This window comes from Spea bombifrons, chromosome 10 (assembly GCF_027358695.1).
Source record: "Spea bombifrons isolate aSpeBom1 chromosome 10, aSpeBom1.2.pri, whole genome shotgun sequence".
Classification (NCBI taxonomy): Eukaryota; Metazoa; Chordata; class Amphibia; order Anura; family Pelobatidae; genus Spea; species Spea bombifrons.
This window is the reverse complement of record NC_071096.1, coordinates 3,016,787-3,038,658: the sequence shown is the minus strand read 5'-3', so window position 1 is coordinate 3,038,658 and position 21,872 is coordinate 3,016,787. Positions and strand designations below refer to the sequence as shown.

Here is a 21,872-nt window from a genome sequence, read left to right as displayed (position 1 = left end):
GTGGAACAGCCTCCCAGGAGAAGTGGTAGAGGGTAATACAGTGAGAGTATTAGACATGCATGGGGTAGACATACGGCTCCTGAATCTAAGACAAGACCAACGACTGATTAAGGTTTGAGTCTTTACAGCGGGAGAAACGGGCAGATAAGACAGGGGCCGGACGGGGGCCGATCTGTTGGTAGGCTGTATGACAGGTTTGTGTAGGTGAATACTTTTGTTTGGCTTCGCCCCCCGTCCTGTATGGAAAGTCTACGCTTTATGTTCCAGCGTTCATTCTTTTTGTCGTTTTGACGTCTATTCAGAGCGGATTTCAGCACCTTCTCCCCGGACAGCTCCTCGCCTCTCAGCCCCGCAGCTGCTTCCCGGCAGGCAACGTCTCCTAAATAATCCCAGCCCCCCCTCCTCTGTTTATTATGTGAACCCAGGACTCAAAAGGCTTTCTTATAGGGACCCGCCAATCACCAAAAGCACTTTAATGTATATGAGGGCCGGGAGGCTCCAGCTTCGGAGGGGGGGTCTAATGAGACCCCCGTGTGCATGCGTGGAAAGCAATCCCATTGGCCGCAGTGCCAATCAACCAGTGGTACGCGACATCACACCACAGAAGGGTCATTCTGCTGCAGCTCTGGAGCTATAGCTTCTCCTAAAGTTAAGTCCTTACGAAGTACTTTTATAGACAGTGTTCGGTGTCCCACGGAGTCTGACCCCTGTTCTGACATATCCTTTATCTCTCCGGTACCCGTGGGATTTATACAGAAACGCTCATCCTAACTTCAGAGGCTATGAGACCGTCATCATTGCTGGGTATGAATGACATCACTGATGATGTAAAGCACATTCTGGTTGGCCGGTAATACTCAAGAAAATAACACCTTAAAAGAAAATACCTGATAATCTGATTCTGGATATTAGAATCAGCTAAATACGTTAATCCTGTCTCTCCGGCATTAACAGACTACGTAGGAACGGGGGAGAGGAACGGGGGAGAGGAACGGGGGAGACGAACGGGGGAGAAGAACGGGGGAGAAGAACGGGGGAGAAGAACAGGGGAGAAGAACAGGGGAGAAGAACAGAGGAGGAGAACAGGGGGGAAGAACAGGGGAGAAGAACAAGGGAGAAGAACAGGGGAGAAGAACGTGGGAGAAGAACAGGGGAGAAGAAGAGAGGAGAAGAAGAGAGAAGATAGGGGAGTAGAAGAGAGGAGAAGATAGGGGAGTAGAAGAGAGGAGAAGATAGGGGAGTAGAAGAGAGGAGAAGAACGGGGGAGAAGATAGGGGAGAAGATCTTGGAGAAGAACAGGGGAGAAGAAGAGAGGAGAAGAGAGGGGAGAAGAAGAGAGGAGAAGATAGGGGAGTAGAAGAGAGGAGAAGATAGGGGAGTAGAAGAGAAGAGAAGATAGGGGAGTAGAAGAGAAGAGAAGATAGGGGAGAAGATCTTGGAGAAGAACAGGGGAGAAGAACAGGTTGTTTGATAGGGAGACGTGCCGCTTCTGTCTGATGACGCGACTCGCCGGAAGTTACAGTATCAGTTTCCAGGAATGGTTACAATATGTCAGTGGAAACGTTCTGATGTTCTTGGGTTGTTTGACCACGTCTTCGGATTGTAAAGAATAATGAACATACGCGAGGCAGGAAGTCCGACTCATGTCACCGGGAAATCATTTACACGGACTTTAATTGCACTCAAACATTAACAGGGAAAGCATTATGGGCCTTTACTCGAGTGTAAACTCAAACTGGGCTCGTTTCAAGTGATTTTTGCTAATTATATATCAAGATCGACAATGCGTGGACCTGAGGAAGGGCCATCAGCAAAACACGTTACCTGTATGAGGTGTGAACAGCTAATTAATCCTATAGTGTTACCAGCTTTTTTTTTTTTTTTTTTTTTTACTTTACTGAGAGGGTGGTAGATAAGTGGAAGAGACTCCCAGCAGAAGTGGTAGAGGGTAATACAGTGAGGGTATTAAACATGCATGGGATAGACATACGGCTCCTGAATCTAAGACGGGACCAACGACTGATTAAGGTTTGAGTCTTTACAGCAGGAGAAACCGAGACCTAGACGGGGGCCGAATGGGGATGATTTACCAGCAAATTTTATTGTTTTTAGTTAAAAAGAAGAAATAAAAATAGGGTAGCCAGGCAGAGTCTGGAGACTCTTAGATCACATCCCTTAAATCTAATTGGTAAGGAATGAATGATGTTATTAAAGGGTTAAACTATAGCGCAGAGAAAAAAATGACCAAACGCAGTTAAATAAAATATGAATTATTTGGATTATTAAATGATTTCATCGCTGAAATAATGTAGGTTTGGTATAATAAGGAAATAATATAATGGGAGTAAATGCATCAGATCGCATCAATCATCATTAATCTCACTTTATCTCTGTAATTCCCCGCCGCCCGAGGCTCGCCATCCAGCCACGCGCTAAAAAGGACGATTATTAAACGCTTCAGAATAACGAAACGCAAAAAAATGTCCAGTTCTGCGATTTCCAAAGTTATTTTAATAAAAAGCCAATTTCTGCGATCAGGGTCTGAAAATGTATATAAATAAACATAATTAATATATATATATATATATGCAGGAATATTTCCCCACTATCCACTCGTTATGGGGTCTTTATCACAAAAATTGCTATTTCTATATTGTACAACCAATCATTCAGTAAGATGCAGAGCCTCATAGGCTTGCAAGACCTCGGAGGTCTCTTCTTGAGATGTAATCTAAAATTCTCTCTTTTTTTTTTACGTTGTGGTCACTTAAAGGTATTTCATAAGGTCATAAGGGTCTAACCGTCCCTCTGTGGGGTGGAAATAGGGGGTAATTCATGCCAATGTTCCCAACAGCCGGTCCTCAATCCTAAAACAATCCCTACAGGCGGGGGGGGATTGGGGCATGGAAACCAAAGCGATTCACTAACAGCAGAGCCGTCTTTATGAAACACAGAACCTGTTGGCAGATCGGCCCCCATCCGGCCCCAGTCTAGTCGCCCGTTTCTCCTGATGTAAAGACTCAAACCTGAACCAGTCATCGGTCTTGTCTTTGATTCAGGAGCTGTATGTCTATCCCATGCATGTTTAATCTCCTCATTAACCCTGTATTAACCCTCTACCACCTCTGCTGGGAGGCTGTTCAATGTATCTAGCACCCTCTCAGTAAAGTAAAACTTTCTTCCACTCCACCTCAGCCTCCGACCCTGTAGTTTCTATGCTCTGTCCTCTTTTTCAAACAATTCTCCCAGACCCAAAAGACCAAAACTCATCTGTGCATCGAAAAGAATAACAGCAATAGATTGTCAGCTCTTCTGAGCAGCCAAGTGAAAATTATCATGTGATGTTATGACCTGTTATGTCCTGTTTACCCATTGTACAGCACTGTGGAATATGATGGCGCTATATTCAACAATAAATCACCCCCCCCCCAAAATGTGCATCCTTATGTATCTGGCACTCCACCTATATTATTAATTTACACGACGTACATATAATGCGTTATTTGATTAATTTGTCTATTGCCATAGCGATCGGTCAGCCAAAATTTTCCTGGCCCCCCCGTTTTCTGGCTTCAGATTTATTCATTTTTATTCATTTTGGTAACGAAGTATCCCCCCTCCCCATTGGACGGGATGAGAGAATTTCCTGGAGTTCCTCGGTCTTAACGACTCCTTGTTAATGCCACGAGTGCCGCTGACGTCTCCTTTTGTTTTTTCCATTTGCTTTTGGAGAGATTATGCGAGTTCTCCCCGCCCCGTTCCGGTATAAATAACCCGAGCGGACGGGAGGACGATCCCAAGCATCAGTCTCTGCATCAGCGAGGGGATTGTGTGTCCGACCCGCTTAATACAGAACCGACCCAGAGCGGCATGTACTCCAACAGAACCGGCAGACCCCGGAGAGTGAAGTCCTTCGACTCCATGAACACAAGCTTCGAGGAAAACCAGATCAACAATGAGGTAGGAAACTTCCCCAAACCGTGCGAGAGATTTCTTCGTTTGTGTCTTTTTAAAAAAATATTTTTATGTAAAGATTTAATAAAATTAAAAATAAAAATAAAAAAATTAAAATTGGCGATGTCGTCATTAATATTAATTAATATCTGCGCAGAAATATTATTCACGCACCTCAGCTTTAATATTATGATATATTTTATTTTTTTCCAGCATTTTTTCAGTTTTATTTTTTTTAATAGTTGGTGAAAAACAAAATATTGTTTTGAAATTTAGAATTCTGAATTAAAAAAAATACAGAAAGAAAGAGATATTCCGCATCTGATATGAATATGAAAAGTCAGAGAACGTCAGGTACATTCGGAAAAATAAATGCAGAATGCTAAAAAAAAATCTTACAAATCAGATAAATGATAAATTTGTTGAAAAGAAACACTTTAGATTTTTTTCCAGGATTGCTGCAGATTTTTTACATTTCAGAATGAATCGGGAGTGAAACATGGTATTTTTTTTTATACAGGGAATATATTAAGCTGATTATTAGAGGGGGGGGTATTTGTAACATAAATATTTTTTTAAATCTTCCTATACTAGAATGATTAAATATTAACCCTTTGCACACCTTTTTGTTGATTGGTGAGTGACTACGGAAATAAGTGTATTAGAGGCTCCACGTAACGAATTCATTCCGACCGTTCCCTGCTGGGTGTCTGAAAAGATATTTTTATAAAGATTTTTTTTTCAGAGGATCCTAGTTTTCCTTGAGTACGCTGTCATTCAAAATCATCAACGCCATTGGTGTCTGCAGAGCGTATCGGCAAAGGCGACGACGTCCTTAATCTGCTCCAAAAAGGGTGGTCAGCTTTGTACAATTTAGTTGAGGAGAACCGGTAGTTTTAGGTTTTTTTTTTTTTGTTTTTTTTTAAGAGTAAAAACTCATTTTTTTTTATATATAGAATCATGGAGGAGATCATGGAAACATCTCCAGAAAGAACAGCGCCACGGGAGGATTGAGAAGTGGCCGGCAATATAATGTACATTAGGTTGTAATGTAAATAGGTTTTACTTTACTGGGAGGGTGGTAGATACGTGGAACAGCCTCCCGGCAGAAATTTCCAGCGAGGGAATTTAAACATGTGTGGAAACCACTTGGGTCCTCTCATCATTTTCTGAGGTTTCTCCACAAAATTTTGATTGTATAATCATTGATTTTATGTTTTTGGGGAAACGGGAGCGATTTTCTTCCTTTTGACGTCAGTAATTGGAGATAAATAACTCCGCCGTAATGTCATTAGTTTTGTAGCGGTTGAAATTGTTTAATTCATTTTAGCCCCTAAGATGGATGATCTGGTTTAAAACAGAACTTGAAAGCGATCGCTGTCTCCGAGTGGTCGCCGTCTCCAGGGAATCTCCGTCACCCTGGAATTTTTTTTTTTTTTTTTAATATTTATTGGCAGAAAGAAAAGAAAAATCCGTTGAATTAATCTCCGCGAATTTGTTGTTTTCTAGTAAAAATGTAACGATTGCCTGAATGTGGATGGTTACGTTTGTATCAGCGGCGTAACGAGCGCTGAGGGGTAACAGGGTCAGTCTGGCGATTTCCAGCTCAGCCGCCGACCCGCTATTGTGAGAAAAAGTAACGACAATTTATTTTTTTTGTAGATAATAAAATCGAATTATATGAAGATTGACGACAATAAGGAAAACAATGAGAACTTGCCCGAAAGAAGTCGGTCGTCCTTTGTGTTTTCATTAAAAAATGAAGTTGGCGGCCTCGTCAAAGCACTGAAACTTTTTCAGGTAAAAAAAAAAAAAAAAAAAAGATTGTATATATTTACTTATATATATATTTTTATATTTATTTATTTATTATTTATTTATATATTTAGTTTTATTGTTACATTTATTTATATATATATATATATATATATATATATATATATATATTTTATATTTATTTATTTTTTAACCAAAACACAGGAATATGGGTATGTCGCGGATTATCAGGGTCTTGCAAAAAACGCATTTCTGATATTATTCTGAAATAAATGTAATCTTCTACCGTTTCGCAGGAAAAGCATGTAAAACTCATCCACATTGAGTCTCGGAAATCGAAAAGGAGGAACTCGGAGTTCGAGATCTTCGTGGACTGCGACAGCAACAGAGAACAGCTGAGCGAGATCTTCCAGTTGTTGAAACCTCACGTCAACGTGATAACGATGAACCCACCCGAGAACTTCAGCGTTCCCGAGGAGGGTAAGGGAACAAGCGGCGTTCTATCGCGATTATTCCGGAGACTGCAGAAAAAATGGATTATTCTTTGTCTTAAATCAAGAAAATCCAGAAAAATGAAGAAAACGTATTTCACCAAACATGTATTTATGTCGCTTATCTCTGGTCAGACATGGAGTGCGTCCCGTGGTTCCCCAAGAAGATCTCAGACCTGGACAGATGCGCCAACAGAGTTTTGATGTACGGCTCTGACCTGGACGCCGACCACCCTGTAAGTCGAGTAAAAAACGCTCGCATTTGTGTCTCCAATGAAAGCCGGCGGGGGCGGAGCTTAAATAATAATCAAAAAAATTCCCTTTTAGGGTTTCAAAGACAACGTCTATCGGAAGAGACGAAAATACTTTGCGGATATCGCTATGAACTACAGACAGTGAGTATTCCACCTACGCTACTGAAACATAGAAACAAAGTATTTGACAGCAGATCGGCCCCATTCGGCCCCCGTCTAGTCGCCCGTTTCTCCTGCTGTAAAGACTCAAACATTAATCAGTCGTTGGTCTCGTCTTAGATTCAGTAACCGTATGCCTATCCGATGCGTGTTTAATACCCTCACTGTATTACCCTCTTCTGCTGGGAGGCTGTTCCACTTATCTACCACCCCAGAGAGGTTTTACGTTGTCATACCAATTGGCGGTGGGGCAGGATTACGCCTCTCGTAGATTTTAAGCAGTTAAATGACCAACTTTTCATAAAAAGTACATTCTTAAACCGTCACGGGCTCTACGGGCACCAACTTCAGATCCTCGTGCTGTAGCCCCAGAGGGGGTAGTTAATGGCAGATAACCAGCCGCAAGATAATCCTCGCCATCTTTCTTTCACAGCGGTGACCCAATCCCACGCATCGAATTTACCGAAGAAGAAGTGAAGACGTGGGGCACGGTGTTTCGAGAGCTCAATAAGCTCTATCCCACCCACGCCTGCCGGGAATATCTGAAGAACCTGCCTCTGCTGTCCAAGTACTGCGGCTACCGAGAAGACAATATTCCTCAGCTGGAAGACATCTCCAAATTCCTTAAAGGTAAGAAGGGCTGAAACGGGGGACTCCTCGGCAAAAGGGATTTCCGAGGACGCACACTAGGTGGCCTCTTGGAGCAGCACATTCTGGAGAGGAGCGGACGTGCGACGTAGCTGTACGGCAAACACTACCTTGACCTGTAGCCCCGCAGTTACTCATCTTCACATATGGCCTCTTTTTTCTTCTCCAGAACGCACTGGATTTACCATTCGCCCGGTGGCTGGATATCTGTCTCCGAGAGATTTCTTGGCAGGATTAGCGTTCCGGGTTTTCCACTGCACCCAGTATATCCGACACAGCTCCGACCCGCTATATACTCCTGAACCGTAAGTAACGTTTATATCACTCGTTCTACAAATACAGCTGTAAGCAGATCAGTAAATACGCGTCTATCAGGTTCTCTCGAGGCTTCACTCCCATTTTCATTTAACTTTACTAATGAAACAGGGGCTGGCTACTTGTAGGACGTTCTGTTGCCATGGGTAACAGTTGGATTCTATTACAAGTTGAATCATTCTTCTGAGACGGTTTGTTTCGTGCGCTCCTTCATTTCGGGTTGATTTTTGTTATTTGTACCGTTATTAGCGTAAGATCCGTTGTAGGGAACGCTGGACTCAGTTTCTCTCATCTGCCGTTTGCAGGGACACTTGCCACGAGCTCCTGGGCCACGTACCCCTCCTAGCAGAACCCAGTTTCGCCCAGTTCTCGCAGGAAATCGGATTCGCATCTCTGGGCGCGTCTGATGAAGCCATTCAGAAACTCGCCACGGTAAGAGGGGCGTCTTCTCCTCCATCCCGACGCGTTCCGCTGTTCTATCCGCCGCTATGTAATTAAAACCCTGGGTAACGGGCTCCTCTTCTGTCTCGCAGTGTTACTTTTTCACGGTTGAGTTTGGTCTGTGCAAACAAGAAGGAAAGCTCAAGGTGTACGGCGCGGGGCTGCTGTCCTCCATAAGTGAGCTCAAGGTAAGTCTCTACTTGGCTTAAGATGGGCAGAAACATCTAGAATGTTCTTTACGGATTTTGGAATCCCACAAATTCGGGTCCTATGGAGGTTTAGAAAGAAAATACATCCCCTTAAGAGCCGTGTAAGGGGTCCAAAGGACCCTAAATCTCTGCGCCCATTGGGGGCATCTTGCGTGGCGGGTACTGCTGTCCACACCAGCAACATTAGATTGTAAGCCAGCAAGCCGAGGCCTCTTTCCCTAATGTATCGGTTCATCTTCTCTATCCAAAATAACGGATCATTTAGGAGTTAAAGCAAGATTTCCCAAAAAGCACATTTTTGGGGATTTTGACGGACGGCCCGTTTTGGGGTTTGTAACTGGGTTTTTTTGTGTGTGATGTTTTTTCTCTCTCTCTTTATAGCATTCATTGTCCGGCCAGGCCAAAATAAAGCCTTTCGATCCCACCGTGACCTGCAGCCAGGAGTGCATCATCACCACCTTCCAAGAAGTCTACTTTGTCTCGGAAAGTTTCGAGGAGGCTAAAGAGAAGATGAGGTAACGGCGGGTCCTTCATCATTCCGTAAACATAGCAACATAGTAGAGAATGTTTTCTGAATTAGCCGACATGGTCGGGGTTAGTGGGACTTAGCGGGTCTCTACTGAATACGGTCGAAGACCCCCAAACGGCATCACGTCTTTAACATCTTCATTAAGAGGGCTCATCAGTCCCCCTCAAATTTATTAAAGCTTTGATAATTTGTAAAAACTATCATTTTTTGGAAGTTTGGGTGAATCTCCCCGAATGGCGTAGTTCTCTCCAGTGTAGTTGACGCGTGGTACAGCCTTCGGTTATCGCTTTTGTCTCCTTCCTCCGACAGGGAATTTGCAAAAACCATCAAGCGGCCCTTTGGACTGAAGTACAACCCGTATGCGCAAAGCGTGCAGATCCTCAAGGACACCAGGAGCATCACGGCCGTCGTGGACGAGCTACGGCATGAGCTGGACATCGTCAGTGACGCCCTGAGTAAAATGAGCAGGCAGCTCGGGGTTTAGGACTCGGAGGAGGAGGTCCTATCAGCTTGAGAATCGAAAGCATCTTAGTTTTACCCCGTGAACTGGAACAACGTTCTCGAGGGTCCCGTGTCGGTGCAGATGCAGTAACTTTAGCATTGAGCCTGTTCTAAATGCCCCCCCCCCTTCATGTGATCCTTTGCTGCTAATACCCCCCACCAGAAAGCTTTTTCCTGCATGCTGGTTGGGGCACTGATCTTGTGATGAACCCCTAGAGGCATTTTGTTTAACCCCCTCCCTGCCAGATTATTCTGCAATGTGACCTCATTCCTGCACTCAGGCTTTGTCTCTGCGCTGACCCCCCCTCCACACCAGGGATCCCAGAGACTTGCAAGGCTTCTTTACACAGAGATGGACGGCTAATCAGATCCACAGTAATATAATAAGGGGATTAACGGTCATCCCAGCCACGTGCACCTTGTGCCACCGCCTGCTGCAAACCGACAGAAATACTTCAGATAATTCCCCAAATTCCAGTATCACTAAACTAAATATGTATATATTTGCCTACTTCTATACAAGACTAGGTGGTGAATATATATATTATTATATATATATATATATATAGGGGGCTAAATTCCCCGGGTATTGGGCCAGCTGCATAGAATAAATACCTAGGGGCCCCCGGAATGGAAATCGGGCCCTGGACAGAATTGTTGTGAAATACATTGATAAAAAGGGAAAAGGTGACCAAATCATTCAAATACATCTCTGATGTTTTAAGCCGCTGCTGTTAATTTAGCTATTTTGTTTTAAATTTTAGATAAAAACAGAGCATGGGAGGAAATTTAATTTTTCCTTAATTTTTTCCCCATTTTACAGTCACTAAAATAATATAATAATATATTATATATAACATATAATATATAATGTGTTATTTATGGGGACTAAACAATAATAATAATAATATAAATTATTGAAATCTCAGCTCTTTGTATGTTGATTAACTCTTTCTGTCTCTGTATTCTGGGTATTTAACCCTGTAAGAAAAGGTTAAATCAACTGCATTTTCACACCGTGCCTGCATTTTGTATTTGTTTTTGGTGTCTGATGTTATAACCAGTTGTAACTTTTTGCAAAGCTGCGCAAATGTAGATCTATTTATAAAAATTTACATTTATAAATTTGCTCTGTTTGCTCTTTTTTTCCCCCAACACATGAAACTAAAATATGTGGAATAATAAGGGTTTTGGAAATATTGGCAATAGAACCTTTGCCTGTGCGTTGGGCATTTCGGGCACTCGCATAAACCCTCTTCAATCTCCTCTACCAATTAAAAGGGTTAAAAGGCTGTTCAGCAAGCAGCCAATCAGGAATTTGGAGACACACTGGAATATACCATCTTCACAGCAAATGAGACTTGGAATGTATTGAATACATTTAAAACGGCCGTATTGGGTGAAAAACATTTTATATAACAAATTAAATAAATAAATGTCTACCTTTATTAGCCATCTTTCCATATTCTGGACCTTTTCCTGAATTCTCAACATCAAAATGTGTCCCTGAAAAAAATCCATATTAAGCATTAATTACAAATAAAGCCTCTCATTTAATTTAATATAGGGTTACCAGAATTACCAAAATATTAATTTACAGATGCAAACTAAACAGTAAACAAATGTATACTTTACGGTTACACCAAAAACAATGATTTTAGCTCCATGCACTTGCCTTGAGCGGACTTGATTTCAAGTTATCTTTTCAATAGGAGATTTTACAAAGACTCTAAGTAAGTCTTGGTTTATTAGCTCATAAAAATTGTATCAGAAGTTGATACATTGTATTGCGACAACACTGAAAAACATATAATGTTCCATAAAGAAATCAGAGATTCCATCTGAAGGAGAGACCTGAGGCCCAGAAAAGCTTATGCCACTTTTCGTATGGCTTTCACCATACACACAATGCCATCTAGTGGACAAATACCAGTACTACATGCCCTACATGAATTCATTGAAATAAAATAAAAGATTATTTTCACCAGATTTACCGATTATATAGATTTATGATCAGGAGCGGATTATTGATAATTATAGCAGAGAGATAACTGGATAGAACCGTGGAATATTATTAGGAAATACATTCATAATTTAAATCTCCAAGAGATCTTTATCAAAATAGTCCATAGATGGTACCTGATCACAAGGACATTAAAGGTAATTAACCCCCAGAAATCAAGTATGTGTTGGAGATGCGCGAAGGAGGAGGGTCCGAGGCGTTATATATGGCGGTCACGTAATAAGAGTAAACAACGGATAGACCCCAACTATTGAGAAAAACTCTCCATATCCTACTAGCCACAGAGCTGGTAACAGCTAGGAAGCAGGGGGTGCGAGATTCAATCACCTGGTCGCAAGTTAGGAACCAAGTAAACTCACAAAAAATAATGGAAAAAGGATATTATCCTCGTATCTGTGAAATATGAATATATTTGGGCCGATCGGAATCGTATATCTTTATAGTTTATCCCTGAGAGGGCGAGAAAGTTTTATTATTTCAGAAGTTATATAACCGCCACGTAGGTTACTTTGCTTTGATGCCCGTCTATTGTCTTGTTTTGTATTCCAAAAATGAAATGAATAATAATTTTAGCGATCCTACTTATAATGAGGGACTTGTTGTGGGGAGTGCGGCCCTCTGTACCTAATGTATCGGGTCGATTCAGTTTAGGACTGTCAGGCCCTTTGAATGTAGGGACTGTAAGAAGTGCTGCGGAAATTGTTGGCGCCATATAGTACATAGTATATATATATAAATAAAACAAAAGTTATTATTCATAATAATAAAATTATCCCAAAAGAGACATTGAAACAACTTCTCTGAAATAAGTGATTTCCCTGCTTTAGCACAGGTGTCTGTGGGGCTGGCACACACCTGCTAGTTATATGAGTGATGGCGGCCGCCGGGTAATAATACCCGCGGTACATGAAGCTGTGACACGGGAATGTCTGCCCTCAGGAAGCTCTGAAGCCCCCGCACAATCTCCGTGTCCCCCGTGTTGGCGGGTACACGCCACGGCTCGGCTCCCCACACACTCCCAGTCACAGGAGAAAGCGCTCTGCCGGTGGTAAAGGAGATTACGTCATACCCGGAAGCGGAAGAGCGGAGCGTGGAACGCACGTGCGTCTCAGCAGCTGCTTTTCTCAATGAGCTGCGGGGCTGAGCCGGGGCAGAGGCTGCTGCTATGCGCCTGGGTATGTCTTTCATTCAGTATTTACCCCCCTGTCGGCTTCCATGGTAACTGCAGCCCCTGCATACAGACCCGGGGACCCCTCCATGCTGCAGATTGTAATGGGGTTCTATCATACTGGAGATAGGTGTGTGCCGGTGGAACCACTGGTTAGCTGGAACCACATACCAAGGCTGGGGCCACAGCTGTGCTTCTCTATATAAAGGCTGGGGCCCCAGCTATGTTTCTGTGTAAATTCTGGGCCCACAGCCGCGCGTCCCTGGGTAGTGGCAGGGACCCCCCAGCCGCGCGTCCCTGGGTAGTGGCAGGGGCCCCCCAGCCGCGCGTCCCTGGGTAGTGGCAGGGGCCCCCCAGCCGCGCGTCCCTGGGTAGTGGCAGGGGCCCCCCAGCCGCGCGTCCCTGGGTAGTGGCAGGGGCCCCCCAGCCGCGCGTCCCTGGGTAGTGGCAGGGGCCCCCCAGCCGCGCGTCCCTGGGTAGTGGCAGGGGCCCCCCAGCCGCGCGTCCCTGGGTAGTGGCAGGGGCCCCCCAGCCGCGCGTCCCTGGGTAGTGGCAGGGGCCCCCCAGCCGCGCGTCCCTGGGCAGTGGCAGGGGCCCCCCAGCCGCGCGTCCCTGGGCAGTGGCAGGGGCCCCCCAGCCGCGCGTCCCTGGGCAGTGGCAGGGGCCCCCCAGCCGCGCGTCCCTGGGCAGTGGCAGGGGCCCCCCCAGCCGCGCGTCCCTGGGCAGTGGCAGGGGCCCCCCCAGCCGCGCGTCCCTGGGCAGTGGCAGGGGCCCCCCCAGCCGCGCGTCCCTGGGCAGTGGCAGGGGCCCCCCCAGCCGCGCGTCCCTGGGCAGTGGCAGGGGCCCCCCCAGCCGCGCGTCCCTGGGTAGTGGCAGGGCCCCCCAGCCGCGCGTCCCTGGGTAGTGGCAGGGGCCCCCCAGCCGCGCGTCCCTGGGTAGTGGCAGGGGCCCCCCAGCCGCGCGTCCCTGGGTAGTGGCAGGGGCCCCCCAGCCGCGCGTCCCTGGGTAGTGGCAGGGGCCCCCCAGCCGCGCGTCCCTGGGCAGTGGCAGGGGCCCCCCAGCCGCGCGTCCCTGGGCAGTGGCAGGGGCCCCCCCAGCCGCGCGTCCCTGGGCAGTGGCAGGGGCCCCCCAGCCGCGCGTCCCTGGGCAGTGGCAGGGGCCCCCCAGCCGCGCGTCCCTGGGCAGTGGCAGGGGCCCCCCAGCCGCGCGTCCCTGGGCAGTGGCAGGGGCCCCCCAGCCGCGCGTCCCTGGGCAGTGGCAGGGGCCCCCCAGCCGCACGTCCCTGGGCAGTGGCAGGGGCCCCCAGCCGCGCGTCCCTGGGTAGTGGCATGGGCCCCCAGCCGCCCTCCCCTGCGGGGGGGGCCACAGCTTTTGCTTCCCTAGATCCTAATATGCAACCACTGGAGGTCACGTGTGATTTACATGTCTGTAAAAGCGCAGAAGCGCTCCTGGACTGCCGGTTAACGGAGCTGATATGTTTGTTTCGTTGGGGTTCCTCCTTGTTTTTGGACATTCATACAAATTAACAAAATAACATTTTTGTTAAAATGTGTACGAATCCAAATGCACAAATCTAACGCATTACAAGAGCAGACATTCTCCTTTAAGCCTGAATACACATTCTACAGAATTCTAACGTAAAGCGCCAATATTCTAAACATACGCAATAAAACATGCATTATAGATACAGTAATAAGTAACGCGTTCTGCTGAGATCCATCATCTTTAACGTCTTTTCCAAATAAATGTAACCCTTTTGGGTCAGGCTGCAGAATAATCCGTCTTTGGCTCGGTAAATGAAATGCTTTAACCCCTTAATGCCATTACCCTATTGCTGCAGAGGAAAGTGCTGTTAGCAGAGCAGGGTTTGGCTAAGCCGGGGTCCGGCGCAGGGACTGTAGACCCCCGTGTGTGTGTTTTTTTTTTTTTTATGCATAGCGCTTTTGCTGCAGTATCCTGAGCTTGGATCCGGTCCCAGTGATGTAAGCGCAGACACTCTTGCAGTGATCGTGTTCTCTCGTTCCTGCAAGCAGAGGATTTCTCTGGGGTTCCAGACATACCAATTTCAGCTTTTACACTTAAAAAAAATGAATATATATATAATACCCACCAGGTAGGTCTTTATAATGTCTGTTTTCGGGTCCATACTTTTGCTCTCCTTATTTAAACCATCTTTAAATATCATTTTTTTCATTTTTTTTGCTCACTCAATTTTCTATCATTCACCTTTTTCCCCCGCATAACTCACTACTATAGTATTAAATTAACCTCATCACTGCTGGAGGGGGGGGCTTTGTGCACTTGGCATTCATTTGTGTAAATCAGCACGGTTATCATTTTATTTTCATCTGAAAATGGCTTAGAAAAATGAATGAAAGATAATTATTTTAAGAGCAATAAAAGAAATAACTGGATGTTGGATAATACTTTTTACTTATGAGAGGTATGGGATTGATACGTAGGGTTCTGGGGGGTCGTCGAGGTGGTGGGCGATCAGGAGATGTAGGTGATCAGTTTAGCGTGTATGTGTGCGCTGCTATGAGACGATCATCTCTAGTTGCTCTGTTCCAGGGAGCTAACAGTTACGGACAGCTCGGACTTGGAAGCAGAGATGATGAACTGTCACCCAAGCCGCTTAAAGATTTTCCAGACCGGGAACAAGACATAAGGCACATCACTGGAGGGGGAGGACATTCCGCCGCTATCACCGGTACGGCCACATGTCATAATTCATCATCAGCGGTTACTTTTCATTCATGAGCAGATGCACGGTGCTTCCAGCGCTCTGCTGCGGGTTTTGGATGCTAGTGGATGAAAAGGATAAGGCAGTCGCTGCAAGCTGTGCCTTCCTCAGGGGTCGCGTCATTAATAACCGAAGAGAACATGTATCAGTTACTTGCGTTCCAAACCGTCGTAGTAACAAGGGGGTAGGAGGATTTCATCTGCCCTAAAAAGACTCGCTAATTTGTCTAAAGGTCCTTCCTGATGTCGGCCACCTCGCTGGCACTTACAGTGTTAAATTGACACCAGATTGTGGTACTTCTTTAATCAGTTTGCGACAAAAATATGGAAAAGGGTTGTGTGTTTTTGTAACTTTTTTTTTAACGCCATAGGTGCTGGGGAATTGTATGTTTGTGGTCAAAATAAGGATGGACAGCTGGGATTAAATCATACCGACGATGTGTCTTGTTTCACCCCGTGCTCCGCGATCAGAAGCTTGCGTGTGGCCAAGGTGGCTTGCGGATGGGACTTCACGATCATCTTAACTGGTAAACCGCGTGGATAACGTGTTCCCGAGAACACGGATCTCATGATAAAGCTCTGTTATTTTGGCCACGTCATTCCGTCAGTTCTTCATTCTGCGGGTCATAACGTTGTCCACTTCACCCTCTCCCCAATGCGTTCCATGCTTACCACCCTCTACCCACTCTCTGTGTTATCCCACCCGTCCATGAGAAGACATAGACATATGTGCATGTACGGCATGAATGCAGACATGTAATATTTATATGAGAATGGATTCATTTAATGGCAAGACTCACATTCTGCTTGTATAAGGATTAGATGAAGCTGAGTGAGGTTGGCCGGACATTCAAAAGTTTGGGGTCATTGAGCTGTTTTCATGGAAAACAAGGACATTTCTGGCTGTAACATAATTACAAAAAGGGGTTTTCTAACCATCAATTAGCCTTTTAAACTTAAACTTGGATCAGCGAACACAACGTGCCATTGGAACACAGGAGTGATGGGAGTGATAAAGGGCCATTGGAACACAGGAGTGATGGGAGTGATAAAGGGCCATTGGAACACAGGAGTGATGGGAGTGATAAAGGGCCATTGGAACACAGGAGTGATGGGAGTGATAAAGGGCCATTGGAACACAGGAGTGATGGGAGTGATAAAGGGCCTGTGTATGGCTATAAAGAGATTCCATTCAAAATCAGCCGTTTCCAGCTACAATAGTCATTTACAACATCAACCCCCTCTGCGCTGGATTTCTGATCCATTTCATGTTATTTTAATGGACAAAATTCGTTTTTCTTTCAAAAACAAGGACATTTCTTAATGACCCCAAACATTTGAACAGCAGTGCACGTCCCGGGCCGGTTGTTAGATCACCTGCAGGATCTCCCGAGCTTCGGACCGTAGACGGGCTCGTTGGGTGCTCTGTAGGATTTCTTTCTTCCCATTGGCTGCTTAGGGTTTTGTTTTAGAACTTGAGAACGCAGATACAATCATTCCCGTCTATTATATGTGGGTCGATTTTCTCACAAGGCACTGATTTTGTTTCTAGAAAGCGGTCAAGTCCTGTCGTGCGGATCCAATGCTTTTGGGCAGTTGGGGATACCAGAGGCGGCGATGTGTTCAGTTCCTACTCCGGTCCAGGTAGGTACCGATGGCTAAATGATATCATTCCAGCTTATTAGCTTTCCGATCCTGTAAAGGGACGACCTCTTGTGCTTCATTGCTTGCGCTCTCTCAGCAGAAGCCTTTTTTATGCTATTTATGTATTTTGAAAATGTCTATTGTTTTTAGGGTCTTCAGGAAAAGGGAGCAGATATTGCCGCTGGCCTCCGACACAGCCTCGCGCTTACAGGTCAGCGAACATCTCAGTTACCCTCGAGCGGAGGTCTTCATTGAGAAAGGAATGCCAAAAAATGTAACTGTTTACTTAAAGTGAATCGCGTGCATTTCTTAGGCCCTCTTACTCTCTCTCCAATTAAAATTCTATACATTTTATCTAAACATTTCATTAATATATTTTAAGGATGTTCAGCTGTCCCGCAGAGGAAGTAGGGAAAATACCTTATTAATGCAAATATTTTATAATTATATATGCTAATAATTATATGTAGCGCATAATGAAGTCAAAAAGTTAAACCTCGATCATGAATGCATATTATTATTATTATTATTATTATTATTATTTTATATTATATATTCTTTTTTTTATTTGTAAATATTGTCCAACATACGCAGTTTTGTGTTTCCTATGCAGAGAACGGACAGACCTTCCAGTGGGGTCAAGGGCTGGCATCTCACGCACAGAGATTCGCGCGCGGTAAACCCGTCTCCTCGTTCCTCACCGCCAAGGAGCCTTGCCGCCTCCCAGGTAGAGTACAGAGGAAGCGCGGGATTCCTATATTCTTTTTTCTTCTGTTACTTTGTATCAATAAAATCTGTTATTTGGAAACAAACTTAGAAGCTCGAGAGAGACAAGAAATTGTTTAGCAAAGATCAAAACGCGCGTCGGATGTTGATTGTGACGTAACGTCGGCCAGCGGATTCAGACGTGACAACTTCGGAGGAATCAGATGGTTTTAGGCAGGAGAAATCATTCGTACATTTACCGTATTTGCTCGATTATAAGACGACCCTGATTATAAGACGACCCCCCAAAATCTAAATATTAATTTAGGAAAAAAACAAAAAGCCTGAATATAAGACTACCCTATAGGAAAAAAAGTTTTACTAGTAAATATTAATTCATGTAAACAATATTTTCATATTTAATAAAAGCTATGATTGAGAAAAATATATATTTTTTTATTTCCTTTTATTTGCCAACCTGCCCCCCCAGTTATGCACATCTGCCCCCAGGGTTGCCACTCTGCCCCCAGAAATGCCTTATACCCCCTATTTGCCACTCTGCCCCATGATATGCCTTTTAATCCCCTATATGCCAGAGTGGCATATAGGGGGTTAAAAGGCATATCATGGGGCAGAGTGGCATATAGGGGGTTAAAAGGCATTTCTGGAGATATATATATATAACTGCTAACAGCAATCACACCCCTATCAAGCCAAGGCAGCCAGTACATGCTGGAACCTAGGATGATAGGAGTGTGAGTACAGCCTCCCTATGCCATGCTACCACCACCACCCTTACACATCCATACTAACACACACTCATTCACAAACATTTAAATACTCATTCATTCCATTAATCACATATACACACACACGCTCAAACCCCCCAGCCCCCCACCCCCTTACCTGAACTGCTGATCTCTCACTCGAAGACTTCTGCAGGGGCCCGCTGTGCGTGCAACTTCTCTGGCCCCGCCCCCAGAGGAAGGAGGGGGGAGGCAGAGTTATGTGACACGCTGCTAGCTTCTTGTTCTCCTGCTGCTCGCGACCAAAGCCCGGTAAGTAGCATGGCCCCATTTTGAGGTCTGATTAGAAGACGACCTCGATTATAAGACGAGGGGTATTTTTCAGAGCATTTGCTCTGAAAAAAACCTCGTCTTATAATCGAGCAAATACGGTAGTTCCTTTTTTGTTTTTACAACTTTACAGTTTGTTAATTTATTTCGATTTATTGGATTTTATTTTCACTGCTTTAAGTGTTTTTTAAGATATCCTAAAATTGTGAAAACTGGTTTCCAAATGGTGTTCTTTTTGGAGTAAAGCCTCGTTCAGTTTAATTCTGTATGAAATGCAACAATGATGGAAAGTGTGAGTAGTTGATGTAATTCTGTCTTGCATATATTGGTGATTTAAAGGGAAATTTAATTCATACGTAATATATATATTTCTTTTTATTTAGGGTTGGAAGGTGTCAGAGGCAAGAGAGTTATTGCTGGGTCATACCACTCTGTGCTGCTAACAGGTGAGTTGCAGTATGTATTTAGGTAAACAAGAGTGGACATTATATATATATATATATATATATATATATATATATATATATATTTAAATCCACTTTTGATGTATTTTTATTGTAGAAAATGTGGCATGTTCAAGTTATCAGATGATTCTGTGCCAAAAACTAGCTTTGTCGCACTCAAAAAGAAATATTTCAACCCATAGATGAGATGGCTCGGTACATTTAAGAAGATTTTAGTATTTTTTCTGTACAATGAAACATGTATTAATATATGAATTTCATATATTATTATTGTTATTATTATTATTATTCTTTTCCCAATTTTCAAATAACCAATGTAAACCTCCAAGAGCTCCTAGAATTAAAAATGTAACAATTAAGAGGAACAATAGTAGTAGCGCAGTATAGTATTTAAGCTTTTAACAACCTTATCGCACATTCATTTAATTATATTTTTTTAGGTTTTACTTTTTGTGTAAAATTATGCTTCGCAACCCAAAAAAATATGCAGATTTTCTTTAAACTATTGAAACAGTAAATGGCTTTATGATAATATAACAACCTCCAAATATTATTTTTATATATACATTTAGGTGCTAAAATATTCTTTTCTACTTTGCCCAAAATTAGCAGAACCAAAGTCCTTAAAATTCTGCGTTTACAAAATAATAATAATATATTTCATGATTCTCTTTCTTTTTAGAATCTGGAGAATTGTACGTTTGGGGCAGCAACAAGCATGGGCAGCTATTACAAAAAGAAACCTTCGTTCTTCAGCCTCAGCGGGTAGAATCCCACCGTTTCTCGAGGGAAAAGATCCATTCTGCATGGAGCGGCTGGACGCACATGGTCGTGCAGACAGGTAGCTTATAGATTGCGAGCTCTTAAACACAGAAGGAATTATTCACTTAGCAAAGTATAAATTCACACTGAAGATCTTAAAATATTATCACACATTTTAATTTTAACGCGTAAAAAGCCTAATGATTCCATAGGAATTGGCATATTAGACATAAACAAAAAAAATGTCAGCAAATCTGGCATTATTTTCATTTTTCAAAGACGAACCAGAAATATTATGCATTTTTCGATGGATGGCAAAGCCCTTCAACCAATCAGTGCTCTCTTCTAGTGTCACATGATAGTGTCCTGAGTAAAATGAATGCATTTTGATGAATTTTCACTTGCTAAGGACTACTCCTGGGCAGGGTTTGGACATCAAAATGTAATCTATTTCTAAAGTTTTTTTTCCAGCAAAAAGGTGGATTTTGTATTTTATATAAGTAGTTTTGTAAAGTGCATTATATTTTATGTAGCTAATATTATATAGGATTGCTTCACGCTTACCCATTTGAGTGCAAAGAGCAGAGCAAGGCATTGTACCCTGTTGCCATGGCTCTCAAAGGGTTAAATCCTTATTTTTTGGTTCATGTCATGCACTTCCTTTTTTCCCCGATCTCGAAAGCCCCCGGACTTTGAAATGATTCAATCCAATGGTGGATTAATTTATCAGAAGAGTTTTAATAATTAATCCGCTTCTATAAATGTTTTGCTGCAGTATTTAGAAACCCATTTCGCTTAATACTTTTGCGATTTGAATAATTTATTTTTCGAGTAATGATTCACGTTTAGGGCCCAACATAGTTCTTTTCAAGTGAATTAATCCCGTCTGGTTCCCGCGTGCCGTCGTCTCTCAAGCTGTCCCTTTGGTCTTCATAGCGTGAAGTATATATACCTTTCTTTGGTCATGTGTAGGAGGAAGGCAGTAATTTAATAATTTAAATTAATAATTTAAATATTATTATTATTATTACCATAATTTTTTTAATATTGACAATTGTAAAACCTAAAAATAATTGCTTCCTTCAGATAAGTTTCTTATTTTTTTTTTATGTAAATCCCTTTCACTCTGCCAAGAAAAACTGTTCTTATCTGCCATTCCTGCAGCTAGAAAACAGACGAATCAACAAAATTTTAACAAACATATACAGTCCCATCTGTGTCACTATTTATTCATTAATATTTGTGCCTAATTTAAACTAGCAACAACTTGGAGTCAATTAGAAACTTGTTTTTCAAAGAAAAGTAAATTTTGTCCATTAAAATAACATGAAATGGATCAGAAATCCAGCGCAGACGGGGTTAATGTTGTAAATGACTATTGTAGCTGGAAACGGCTGATTTTTAATGCAATCTCTGCATAGGCTTATAGAGGCCCTTTATCACTCCCATCACTCCTGTGCTCCTATGGCCCTTTATCACTCCCATCACTCCTGTGTTCCAATGGCCCTTTATCACTCCCATCACTCCTGGTTCCAATGGCCCTTTATCACTCCCATCACTCCTGTGTTCCAATGGCCCTTTATCACTCCCATCACTCCCGTGTTCCAATGGCCCTTTATCACTCCCATCACTCCTGTGTTCCAATGGCCCTTTATCACTCCCATCACTCCCGTGTTCCAATGGCCCTTTATCACTCCCATCACTCCTGGGTTCCAATGGCTCTTTATCACTCCCATCACTCCTGGGTTCCAATGGCCCTTTATCACTCCCATCACTCCTGTGGTCCAATGGCACGTTGTGTTCGCTGATCCAAGTTTAAGTTTAAAAGGCTAATTGCTGGTTAGAAAACCCTTTTGTAATTATGTTACAGCCAGAAATGTCCTGGTTTCCCATGAAAACAGCTGACCCCAAACTTTTGGTATTTTGTGTCGCTGTAATATTTGATCACCAGAGGGAGCTGGTTTTATTTCTCTAGCACTTTGTTATCAGTATTTCATGGTGAAGGAGCAGG

General features: G+C 43.5%; 2 protein-coding genes across 2 annotated transcripts in view; both read left to right on the top strand.

The window, feature by feature from the left end:
- Positions 1-3,820: 3,820 nt before the first annotated feature.
- On the top strand, positions 3,821-9,262 carry TPH1 (tryptophan hydroxylase 1). Its single transcript, XM_053449074.1, has 11 exons — positions 3,821-3,960; positions 5,617-5,754; positions 6,027-6,210; positions 6,357-6,457; positions 6,549-6,616; positions 7,068-7,264; positions 7,452-7,587; positions 7,903-8,029; positions 8,131-8,226; positions 8,629-8,762; positions 9,086-9,262. The coding sequence occupies exons 1-11, from the start codon at positions 3,871-3,873 to the stop codon at positions 9,258-9,260; spliced, it is 1,446 nt and encodes a 481-aa protein (XP_053305049.1). The 5' UTR covers positions 3,821-3,870; the 3' UTR covers positions 9,261-9,262.
- Positions 9,263-12,399: 3,137 nt separating this feature from the next.
- Positions 12,400-21,872, top strand: part of SERGEF (secretion regulating guanine nucleotide exchange factor) — a 31,699-nt gene continuing 22,226 nt past the window's right edge. Inside the window, exons 1-8 of the mRNA XM_053449368.1 lie at positions 12,400-12,475; positions 15,040-15,178; positions 15,582-15,737; positions 16,763-16,854; positions 17,005-17,065; positions 17,468-17,581; positions 19,019-19,081; positions 19,782-19,940. Coding sequence (XP_053305343.1) covers positions 12,428-12,475; positions 15,040-15,178; positions 15,582-15,737; positions 16,763-16,854; positions 17,005-17,065; positions 17,468-17,581; positions 19,019-19,081; positions 19,782-19,940 — 832 coding nt within the window. The 5' untranslated portion in view covers positions 12,400-12,427. The remainder of the gene's footprint in view (positions 12,476-15,039; positions 15,179-15,581; positions 15,738-16,762; positions 16,855-17,004; positions 17,066-17,467; positions 17,582-19,018; positions 19,082-19,781; positions 19,941-21,872) is intronic.